This window comes from Dermochelys coriacea, chromosome 10 (genome assembly GCF_009764565.3).
Source record: "Dermochelys coriacea isolate rDerCor1 chromosome 10, rDerCor1.pri.v4, whole genome shotgun sequence".
NCBI lineage: Eukaryota > Metazoa > Chordata > Testudines > Dermochelyidae > Dermochelys > Dermochelys coriacea.
The window spans coordinates 35,377,262-35,389,764 of NC_050077.1; the positions used below are offsets into that span (position 1 = coordinate 35,377,262).

The 12,503-nt window shown below is 44.3% G+C and overlaps 1 protein-coding gene across 7 annotated transcripts in view; it reads left to right on the forward strand.

Annotated features, from left to right (window-relative positions):
• The window catches only part of XPO6 (exportin 6), a 122,442-nt gene that overhangs the window by 85,870 nt on the left and 24,069 nt on the right, over positions 1-12,503 (forward strand). For all 7 annotated transcript variants that reach the window (XM_038418805.2, XM_038418806.2, XM_043493528.1 and 4 more), the window contains 5 exons: positions 1,042-1,201; positions 1,936-2,028; positions 7,456-7,600; positions 8,182-8,328; positions 9,795-9,984. In XM_038418805.2, coding sequence (XP_038274733.1) covers positions 1,042-1,201; positions 1,936-2,028; positions 7,456-7,600; positions 8,182-8,328; positions 9,795-9,984 — 735 coding nt within the window. The remainder of the gene's footprint in view (positions 1-1,041; positions 1,202-1,935; positions 2,029-7,455; positions 7,601-8,181; positions 8,329-9,794; positions 9,985-12,503) is intronic.

Consider the following 12,503-nt stretch of genomic DNA (forward strand, 5'->3'; position numbering starts at 1 on the left):
CTGAGAAAATAAAAATAAACATATACATTATCCATATTGTTATATAGCCTATACTATGAAAACAAAATTCCAGGATTCAGTATGTTGCATGTATCTGGGTGCTGTGAGTGTAGATGGTTAGGCACACATTATGTTTGCATCTGAATTTAATTAACCCAGGTTACAAATGTGGTTCTGTTCCTCTAAAAGAAAAGGAGTACTTGTGGCACCTTAAAGACTAACAAATTTATTTGAGCATAAACTTTCGTGAGCTACAACTCACTTCATCGGATGCATTTCGTAAGCTGTAGGTCACGAAAGCTTATGCTTAAATAAATGTGTTAGTCTCTAAGGTGCCACAAGTACTCCTTTTCTTTTTGCGAATACAGACTAACACGGCTGCTATTCTGAAACCTGTTGTTCCTCTAGGAATTTTTGTACTCTGTTGCTATACAGACAACAGCAGGGGGAGCTAAACTAGCAACCTTAGTCCCAGAGCTGGGATCATCTTTTTTTTTTTTTTTTAATGTCAATCAGAAACCAAAAAAAGACGCCTGTTAGCTACACTTTCATCCAAACAAAGCAAAATGCACTTGAAAAAGCTAAATGGCTGGGGGGGCCCTTTACTTTCAGTCTTTTTTATCAAGAGAATTACAATGATGGGTAGTGAGAACTTAAATCTGTCTGCAAAAACTATATTTGACAGCGTCCATTTAAACTTATTTTATTCATTCTTTCTATCATTTGTATGGTGCTCAGAGCTGAACTGTGACCCATGGGATAGTTAATTTAAAGAGACTGCTTGCAATTAAATTAGCATAAACTCTGCATTTCCTGTAGTTACATAATTGGGTTTCTCATCTGAAAGAGCTGTATTTATTACAGATATAGGTTACATGTGCTTTGTGCTTTAACTTTATAATATTTTTGGGGGGGAGGGGGAGAGAGAGAGAGAGACTCCAAACTGCCTGAATGTTAATCAATGGTTAATAGCAAACCAAAGAGCATTTACACTTGAATCTTGCCTTGCTTTATGGCTAACGGACCACAATGTCATTTCAGGTCATAGGCTGAATATCACTGCAGAGAATGACTGCCGACGCTTGCACTGCTCCCTACGAGACCTTAGCTCCCTGCTGCAGGCTGTTGGCCGTTTAGCCGAGTACTTTATTGGGGATGTTTTTGCTGCCCGGTTCAACGATGCCCTTACAGTAGTGGAGAGGTAGGCAAAAGGTCACTACATCAGGGAATAGTGCTGCCATCCCACCACCAGTGCAGAGGAACTGTTTACCACTTTTAAGGCCTGCTGCCCCCACAATGAATAGCAAAAAACACAAACTACCTTCTACCACAGAGTAACTGAAATGCCTGTCTATCAAATGCCAGAGGTATTGCTTCACCAGTGCTAAATTTCTCAAATATACTCCTGTAATCCTTTAAATACATATTTTAGAGATGAACATCTAAGTATCAATTATTGCTTAATTCTGAACAATTATTGGGAAAGCTGAGTCCACTCTCATGGTGTAACTGCAGCTATTCTGATCTAATGGAACTGAGGATCTAATTTAATTACTTCAGGTATTCATCACCCAAAACAAAATCTCCGTTGGATGTCTCTGTCTGTCTGATAAAGTACATGTAAGAGCTGGAAATCAGATTTCCATTTGACTCTTCTCCTCAACTCCCAAATAAGCATATGTTTAATCACAGCTTATACATAGTCCTGTGCTTACATTCAGAAATACTGTACCTATTCCCTTGCATGACAAGCAGACTTGGTCTAAATGGTCCTGTTGTGCTAGACAATCGTGTGTGTGTGTGAACATTTACTCAGTGTGCAGTCTAGCTGAGTGCCATGTTATGATAGAGTATATTCTGGTTGTTCTTGATGTACATGCACATCTGTATTTTACAGTTCCTTACACACTCCTTGATTTGTTTCTTCATTGGCAGGCTGGTCAAGGTAACACTGTACGGGTCCCAGATTAAACTGTACAACATTGAAACTGCTGTGCCATCTGTATTGAAACCTGACCTTATCGACGTGTGAGTATGAGACTTTTACTGCAAAACCAAAATTATACTGTAGGCTTCCAAAGGGTTATCCTGCTATTGGTGTTCACAGGACCAAAAATCATGAATGGAAGTGTCTGAATTTAGGTCCCTTATTTCTTCTCCATAGTGGAGAAGCATTGGAATCCCAAGGACTTGTCAGTATTTTTCTCCACTTACTTCCCATGCCAGGTGATGCACCTTTATCCTCCAGGGTTTCCTAGCTGACCATGAAGAAGCTTTATGGTCACTGTCCCCAGATCAAGGTTAACTAGCTACTCTTCATACTCAGACCACTGTTTCCTCCAATTCATGTTTATAGCCCAGCTGCCCAGTTCTATTCATATGAGATTTAATTTAAAAAAAAAATTAGATCAGTTAGGGTCAGAGATGAAAAACAGCTCCCATGTTGGCTCTAAATGCAAAGCAATGATAACAGCCCATAATACACCTTGTACTGACCACAAGGAAGCTCAGTTCTCTTGAAGTATTAGGGTAATTAAAGTAATCATGTAAAAATGGTGGCATCTTACATGCCTGCTCTAGGTATGTAGTCTGGACTTATGTAGCAAATGTTTTGTTACTTCTGTTAGTACTGCAGAGCCTGTACTACTATGGGAAAGTGAGCCAGGTTCTTTTCTGGCCCAAGCATCAGTAGAACTGTTAACCAAGTTAAAATTCCAGAGCTAAATGCTGCCCTCTGCTAAATTCTGCGATCCCATTTAAGATAATGCACTTGCATGGGTGTTACTAAGGATGGGAATTTAGTCCTCAATTTTTATTACTGTTTGTGATACATGAGCCAGAACACAGATTTACTTTCAGATTTCAGGATGAGTATGTGCCTTTGTAATCTATAAAATCCATTTCTATCAAGTTATAAAATGAGGAAATTTGATGCACAAGTTAAAACTTGAAAACAGCATTGAGACTCCACATTTAAAATAGAATACCACTTTAATGGTCTTCATCTCTCCATTATGCTCCGTTGAACATGCCTTTTTCTGCCAGCTGACCTTGTGAGCAGGGTTTAAACATGTCCTTTTGAAAAGTTTCTTTTGATTTGTGATTGCATATGTATCAAACTTCAGCGATTCCATGCTGGTAATTTGGTTTTATCACTTAGTCCCCTGAGTCTCTCTGCTATTAATCCAAACTTAGTGTTGCTTACATTAGGTTCAAACTAAGCTTAACTTTTGCATGTTAAATAGCTCTATTGTCCCTTTCTCATAACAGCCCTGCCAGGCTGGAATTCTTCCGGATTTGTTGGCCTGTTTTCATCTACTTGCTATCAATAAATCCAATCCTCCTGTCAGTCAAAGCAGAAATTCATATTGCCCTTGTCTGACATCAGTTTAAGCCGTGCTTATTTCATTCTGTTACTGAAGTTAAGGGGAGATATGATTGAGGTCTATAAAATCATGGCTAGTGTAGAGAAATTAGATAAGGAAGTGTTATTTATTACTTCTCATAACACAAGAACAAGGGGTCACTAAATGAAATTAATAGGCAGCAGATTTAAAACAAACAAAAGGAAGTATTTCTTCACACAGTGCGCAGTCAGCATGTGGAACTCCTTGCCAGAGGATGTTGTGAAGGCCAAGACCATAACAGGGTTCAAAAAAGAACTAGATAAATTCATGGAGGATAGGTCCATCAATGGCTATTAGCCAGAATAGGCAGGGATGGTGTCCCTAGCCTCTGTTAGCCAGAAGCTGGGAATGAGCGACAGGGGATAGATCACTTGATGATTACCTGTTCTGTTCATTCCCTCTGGGGCACCTGGCACTGGCCACTGTCGGAAGACAGGATACTGGGCTAGATGGACCTTTGGTCTGACCCAATATGGCCGTTCTTAAGTTCATAGAATATCAGGGTTGGAAGGGACTTCAGGAGGTCATCTAGTCTATCCCCCTGCTCAAAGCAGGACCAATCCCCAACTAAATTATCCTAGCCAGGGCTTTGTCAAGCCTGACCTTAAAAACCTCTAAGGAAGGAGATTCCACCACCTCCCTAGGTAACCCATTCCAGTGCTTCACCATCCTGCTAGTGAAAATTTTTTCCCTAATACCAATCTAAACCTTCCCCTCTACAACATGTAGAGCTATTAAATAGAGCTATTTAACATTTGATCTTTAAATATTCAGGGTAAATAGGCCAAATCCCCTGAGATGTGATATTAGATGGATGGGATCTGAGTTACCCAGGAAAGAATTTTCTGTAGTATCTGGCTGGTGAATCTTGCCCATATGCTCAGGGTTTAGCTGATTGCCATATTTGGGGTCGGGAAGGAATTTTCCTCTAGGGCAGATTAGAGAGGCCCTGGAGGTTTTTCGCCTTCCTCTGTAGCATGGGGCATGGTTGACTTGAGGGAGGCTTCTCTGCTCCTTGAAGTCTTTAAACCATGATTTAAGGACTTCAATAGCTCAGACATGGGTGAGGTTTTTCATAGGAGAGGGTGGGTGAGATTCTGTGGCCTGCGCTGTGCAGGAGGTCGGACTAGATGATCAGAATGGTCCCTTCTGACCTTAGTATCTATGAATCTATGTTAAGTTGTGTAACTTTCACCTCCATCTTCTTTCCCTCAGCACTATCAGTAAGGATCATTCTCGTCTGTTGCTTTTGATATGGCATTGAGCCTGAAATACAGAGCACTTGAAACACCAACCCAGCAGTTTATTTTAATTTGACCTCTTGCTAACTTTCCGGTACTCCTGTCATATGCATAGTGGAGCTATAATAGCACATGGGTCCAGTTATACCACCTATCTCAATACACTTGGTGGGTGCAGGTACTAGGGCAAATGTCAGTGCCGTCCTTAAGCATACTCAGCTCCGTAGGGCACCGTGAAATTTCGGGCACCAAATTGCCTGAAATTTCATGGTGTCCTAGGCAGCCGCATGCTGCATATGTGGCAGCACCAGCCCTATCCCCTGACTGCGCCCACTGCAAGGGACAGGGCTGTCCCTAGCGGGGTGTGGGGCCCCAGACAACTCCCTCTGCCCCACCTCTTACCCTCCCCCCCCCGCTCTACCCCCGGCCCACCCCCATTCCACCTCTTACCCAAGCGACCCCTCACTCATTGACAGCGACGGGAAGTGGAGCAACCCGGCCCCAGCCCGCTCCACTCCACCAGCTCCCAGCCACAGCAATCTGCTTCTCGCCGCTGGTGAGTGCAGGGAGTTTGGGGAAAGGACGTCCGCTGCACTCGCCGGCAGCAGGAAGCGGAGCGACGTGGCCCCAGCCTGCTCAACTTCCCTTGCCCCGGCCCCAGCCGTGTCACTGGGGCGGTGGTGAGGAAAAGGTCCCCCGACTCACCAGCAGCGGGAAGCGGAGCCCTGCAGCTCGGAGTTGGTGGAGTAGAACTAGCTGGGGTCTGGGCGAGGGAAGTGGAGCAGGCTGCTCCCGGCCCCCCACTAATCCTCCTGGCTATTCGAGGCCTGTGGGGCCCCCAAAAGTGCCCCCCTACAGCTCCTGCCTCCCAGACCCTGGTAGGGGTCTGGGTCCCCACACAACCCCCCTCTTCCCCTCCCCACGAGGGGCTGTATAGGGCACCCAAATGCCTAGGGACGGCCCTGGCAAAGGCAACATTTTAAAGTAACTGAACTTACTTACTATTGATTGAACTCCCATGCGATAATCCCTGGCAAAAATAGTCTAGAGTTAAGCTGTAAACACCTGAGGGAAGTGAGCAGCTTAAAACAACAAGAAACAAACATTATCTTGGCAATCCAAAATTAAGTTAAACCTAAAAAGGATATTGAAGGTCAGCAAGATGTAAATTCCTTTCTCTGCTTATCTTCCCCTCTGCTTCTACCCATTAGTGGGATGGTGGTTTTGATAAAGCCATTCAGTTTGCTGCCACAGGCAGCAGAGATCTTACAAATCTGCTCCATGTGCTTTATTTGCACAGTGTGGCAGCCATATAGAGGGAATGCTGGAGTGTGGAGCTATGATTTAATGCATAAAATATCTGGCATGCCCATGTGAAGCCCACCGCCAGGAGTCCTTGGCATGTAAGCGCTCTAATTTTTGGTCCAACCCTCCATCTTCAGAGTTTTACAAACAAGGTCTTAAGTCTTGCTATATAACAACTTTCACATCTGAAATCCTGTAAACTCCTGGGGAATGGAATCTAACTGGTGTCTTTCAGTGAAAGGTGCAGCAGTTTGTTTGACTGCGTCTGGCTCGGAAGAAAAGCTTACTGTAGTTATTTAAAGACTCCCTTCTGTTTAAAAGATGTGGAAGTGTGCAGTCTTGACTTCCGTATTCTGGTTGATAGACCAGTTAAGTTACTGGTCAGTGTTTAGTGTCTTGATATTGTGATATCTGCAACCTTGAGGCTCAGAGTATTGCTTGGTTTTCAGTTTTATGGGCAGAGTTAAGGTGGATTGAAAAACTTCAAGTATACTTTCAATCCAAGTATTTGGAGTATTCAACTCCAAACTTTCAAGTGACTTAAGTACAGCCTTCGCGTTGAATTTTCAGGCTTTGAAATGTTTGGGGGGTGGGGGGACAGGGGATGTTTGTCTGGACTAGAACATTCTCAAGGGAGTCCCCTGTAAGTAACTGATAGGTGTTTAGTCTTAAATTTACGTTAAAGTTCCCAGGCTGGGAATTTCCTTGGGTGTCTAAAATATATATTGAATTGTTCAGTGATGGGATTCCTGCAGTCTCCAACCTGTGTGGGGCCAGCCCCCAAGCTGTCCCGGGAGCAGGGTTCCCTTTCTACCACCAGTCAAGTCGATAGGTACATAGGGATAGGACACGTAAAATGAAACTAGCTGGTTTGGGGAGTAGTCCCTAGACTGTTAGAGGGGTACCCACTCTTCACATGGGCACGAGCTGGTCTAGTGTCCCTCCCCATTCTCCCATCTTGACTGCGTCCTGCTTCTGCCCCTCCATCCCTGTTGTGGCTGCTACCATTGAAGCCATGCGGAGTTAGGAACTCTACAGAATTCATCATGTTACCATAAATTGCTTTTATTTCCTCCCACATGCACACCTAATAAAAATCTTTACAAACTAGACAGATATCAGGCCTTATCAGGTGCTTAAATACGACCATGAGTGTGGTTTCAATCAGATTGAATCAAACTTGGCCAACTGTTGTGCCAAAGGAAGTTCTGGAAACGTTCCAGAAGTGCAGCCGTCCTATTTTTCTCTCTCAAAGTCATGTCCAGTTTGCCTTAAAGTGTCCAGAAATTCTAATGCACATGTTAAACTTCAGACATGGACAGTTCTGGATGTCTTGTAATGGGAAAAGCTATTGTCCACCTTAACTCCGGGGGAAAAAGTGCCTCTCTGTAATATGTCATCAGAGCTACTTTACTGTATTTGAGACTTCTGCCATCCTGTTGTGGTCCTTCTGGAATGCCCTTTATCACATCTTTGTTACAATTGTCTCTCCCTCCTTCCAGCCACGCTCAGTCGCTGGCAGCATTGCAGGCTTACTCTCATTGGTTAGCCCAGTTCTACAGTGAAGTTCATCGGCAGAATCCAGAGCAGATCATCTCTCTAGTGTCCACCGCCCTGGAAGCAATTATTCCACTCATCAGCTCCAAGGTATCTTCATCAAAAAAGGCAAATACTTCTCTGAGAAACAAGAGGATAAAACCTGAAATTAACATCCAACCTTCCATGCAGATGCTACTCTTGTCTCTATGCATTTAGCAGGTTGGCCCTCAGGACATGTGAATCTGCAGATGAGAGGTTCTGTTTGTTTGCCTATGCAATGCATTTGTCTGCTTTCCAAGAACATGGTGAAAAACTTGGTGAGGTGTGAAGGTAGTCATTGAGACAAAAGCTGCCTTAAATAGCATCATAGAAATAAATGACAGCCAATTGCTGCAAGAGCAGCCTCTTAAGTAAAGATGGATTAATAAAGGTCTAATTATATTGTGGCTCCTTTAATCTGGGAGTTGAGAAATCTTCACACTCAGTGGTAAGGGGTTGACCTGTATTCTGATTAAAGGCCACTGCATACTGACTTGTGCTTGAAGGCTAGTTTGTGTGAATGTTCTGTTTCTCAGGTACAGTGTGCTCTTGAATACCAGTGCTGTGTCCCAGAAAGTCCACTGTCTCTTCTTGACGCTGTGGGGGACTGAATTACTGCAGAGCCTAACAGCACGTGCTCTCTTTTTCAGGCGCAAGAGAAGTTGCTGTTGTCTGCGTGTCACTTGCTGGTCTCGTTAGCTACCACAGTGCGGCCAGTGTTCTTGATTAGAATACCGGCAGTACAGAAAGTTTTCAACAGGATCACAGATACCTCAGCTCAGCGGCTTCCTGATAAGGTGCTGTTTGACTCTAACACAAATGCAGAATGTCAGTTTAATTGGATGTCCTGAGGAAACAATACCACAGCTTTTACCACCATAGTACATCAATTTCAGGGAAAGAGTGTCTTGGATACGTCCATGGCCTTTAATGTTTAGAGTAGAAGTACTAAAAATGAGGAAAAACACAAAACTGAAACTCACAAATCTCATTGAACAACAATTTAACTTCCTGTAACTTGTACCTGGCTGTCTTATGATGGCAAGAGCTCTGAATTATCTACACTTGATAGTTTTGTCTCTGAACCTCTGCGTTCTAGGGCTGACTGTGACTCATGGGGAGGAATATTTCCATTCAGATTCCTTAGTCTGCATTCCCAGTTTACATGCTGATTTGTATTAAGTAGTACTTAAAGGCCCTGGCAAAGATCAGGGTCTTCTTGTGTTGAGGACTGTATAAACCTACTGTCCCAAAGAACTTGCAATATAAATAACAAGAGAGACAATAGGAAAGAGCAAGGAAGTGTTATCCTTGGGCTTGTGTACACAGTGCTGTGGACTATAGAGGGGCCAATTGCAGAGCTCACCGAAGTGTTGCAATCTAACTGCCCTGTTTGGACACTAGTGGCACAAACTAAAAGGTGCCCAGTTTGTATTAAAGTATGTCCACTTTCAAACAGGACTCTGTTAATGTAAGCTAGATAGCTTTTAGGATACATCTACACTGCAGTAAAAGACCTGTGGCACAGTCGCAGCTGGCCTAGGTCAGGTGACTCTGGCTGTGGGGCTATAAAATAGCAAGGGGGAGGAGCATCTCAGAGCCCGGATTCCAGCCTGAGCCCAAACATCTACATTGCTATCTTTATCCCTGCAGCAGGAGCCCACTGACACAGACTCTGTGCTGCGTTTTTTTATTGCAGTATAGATATACCCTTGGTTCATGCCAGCAGTGTCCACAGAGGGCAGTTAGATCACAGCACTTTGGTGGGCTCTGTAATTCACATTGCTGTAGTCCTCACTGCTGCACAGTGTAGACAAAGCCCTCATTACTCAGATGCAGAACTGAAGCACAAAGATTGAGTGAATTGCTCGACGTTACCCATGGATGAAGTGGGCTGTAGCCCACGAAAGCTTATGCTCAAGTAAATTTGTTAGTCTCCAAGGTGCCACAAATACTCCTGTTCTTTTTGCAGATACAGACTAACACGCCTGCTACTCTGAAACCAGAGTCTGGGAACTGAATCCTGATCTGAGGCTGGGTCTAGTGCCTTAATCACAATACTCGCCTTCCCCATCTAGTTTGTAGAGCTGCAAGATTTTAGTCGCATGTTGGGCTTAATGTCTCTTTTATTAAACTTGATTTCTTCAGGACTTATGCTAGAATCACACTTCCATATAAAGTGAGAGAGGTCTCCCTTAAATGAGGCAATAGCAGGTTCCTTAAAGCTGCACTGTTTAAAGGCTTAATGTTTCGTTGATTCCAGGCCCAGGTACTGGTGTGCAGAGCGCTTTCAAATGTGTTGTTGCTGCCATGGCCAAATCTCCCAGAGAATGAGCAGCAGTGGGCAGTTCGCTCAACCAACCATGCCAGTCTGATCTCTGCCCTCACAAGGGAATACCGCCATCTGAAATCCAGTGCCATCCTGCCACAGAGGAAAGTGCGGCTGGAGGACAGTAAGTGCTCTATTTCCTGATATGAACCATCCATCAGGGCAGCTGCTGATAGAGTCATTAAGCAGAGTTGTTCCAATAACTGCACTAGCTGGAAAGCCTGTACTCAGAGACTTATTTGGGAGGCTGAGGTGTGAGCAGTTAGATCAAATGACTGTTTATGCAACTGTGCTTCCCACCTTTTCAGTGAGTGTTTTAAAGGGAACTTTTGCTCCAGTGAGTTGTCAATACACTTCTTCTTTGCTCTGAGAGCAGGATCAAGTTGTTGTTGGGACGGGTTGGATCACGGAAACCCTCTTGGGGCTGCCAAATGATACGCCAAGACTACTTCTGCCACTGCTTTCCCTGCCAGCTTGGGACTCCAGCCTGTCTTGTTGAGGCAGACACACTCCAACACAGACCCAGGGTCTGAACCACGTGCCCCAAAGCTGAAGACTTAAGTGAAAGCAGTTTAAGAAGTGTTAGCTGTTTAGTTAAGTGTTCCTGTCTTTAACACTCAGATGCCCAACTCCCAATGGGGTCCAAACCCCCAAATAAATTAGTTTTACCCTGTATAAAGCTTATCCAGGGTAAACTCCTAAATTGTTCGCCTCTATAACACTGAGAGAGATATGCACAGCTGTCTTCTCCCCCCTCCCCCCGGTATTAATACATACTCTGGGCTAATTAATACGTAAAAAGTTATTTTATTAAAAACAGAAAGTAGGATTTCGGTGGTTCCAAGTAGTAACAGACAGAATGAAGTGAATTACCAAGCAAAATAAAATAGAACACGCAAGTCTTTGTCTAAGAAAACTGAATATAGATAAAAACCTCACCCAGGAAGCTTCCTTTTATAGACTAGTCTCCTTCTAGTCTGGGTCCAGCAATCACTCACACCCCCTGTAGTTACTGTCTCTTGTTCCAGATTCTTTCGGGTATCCTTGGGGATGGAGAGGCTCTCTTTAGCCAGCTGAAGACAAAATGGAGGGGTCTCCCATGGGCTTAAATAGACTTTCCCTTGTGGGTGGAGACCCCCCTCCTCTCTCCTATGCTAAGTCCAGCTCCAAGATGGAGTTTTGGAGTTACATGGGCAAGTCGCATGTCCATGCATGACTCAGTTTTTACAGGCAGCAGCCAGTGCTTATATGCTACCTTGAACATCGTCAGGTAGACCTCTTATGTGGATTGGAGCCTTCCAAGATCCATTATGCATTAAGTGCTTCTTGACTGGACGCTTAACTTGCAAATTCCTCTCTAAAGAAGCTGACCAAATGCCTTACTAAGGTTATTTAAAATCAAAAAAGAATACAGCCAATATTCATAACTTGGAATACAATAATGACACACGCGTACAAATAGGATGAATAGATTCAGTAGATCATAACCTTTACAGAGATGTTACATGGCGTATGTAGCATAAAACACATTCCAGTTACATCTTATATACATTCATAAACATATTTCCATAAAGTCTTATGGGGGGCACTGTCACAGTTGTTTTTAACCTTCTAGGCAAGAAAGATTACATTATAAAATACTCTAGCTCACTAATGCAGTAGTTTGGGGGGCTACTCCCAAACAGGCTGTTATGCTGGAAATCTAGGTTGGAGGTAATGTTCCCAAAGATTTCAGCTGTGAGAAAATAGTAAGGATTTTGTCAAGACTCAGATATAGAGAACCCTTGTTGGGGTCCGGGGGTTGAAATTTCATGTTCTCTGCAAGCTAAAAAGGTTCCTATGCATGTTGTGGGGCTTTAGTTTTGAGGATCATTCTACTAAATATTATTTGGAATCCTACATTATCACTTACAGCTACAGTATGGCACAAGGTGTTCTCCGTCGAGTGATTGCTTATGTGTATTCCACAATAGGTGTGCGTACTTGCCACGTGCATCAGTGCCGGAAGTTTTTCCCCTAGCAGTACCCATGGGGGGAGTGCCCCCATGACCCCTGGAGTGGCACCTCCATGGCATGGTATAAGGAGAGCTGTGCCCTCCCCCCACCCTCAGTTCCTTCTTGCCGCCGGTGAAGGTGCATCGGAATTACTCTGCTCAAGCTTTGCTGTAGCTCATCCCCAGAACTGCTTGCTCATTCAGTCTCAATACGTGTAGTTAGTTAGCTGTTTAGTTAATTCAGTTTAGTTAATTCAGTTAGTCCAAGTGCATTGCTCGGGCCGGGGCATGCCCCGGGTTTTAAGTTGTGCAGCACTTGTAGGCAATCTATGCCAAGGAATGACCCGCACGCGGACTGTCTCCGCTGTTTGGGAGAAGCCCATATCAGCGATCATTGCAAAATTTGCAAGTCGTTTAAGCCTCAGACCAAGAGAGAAAGGGACATTAGGCTCCGGGCTATTCTGATGGAGTCGGCGCTGACCCCGACTCCAGCGTGCTGCTCCGAGTCGGCACCGGGCACCGCAGTGTCAGGGCGCGGCGACCCTCCGGCGCCATCGACCAGTCGGCACCGCTCCCTGTCTAAGGGGCATGCCAAGAAGGCTAGAAAGACGCCGCTTTCGCAGCAGCACCAAAGTAAACCCGGAACAGA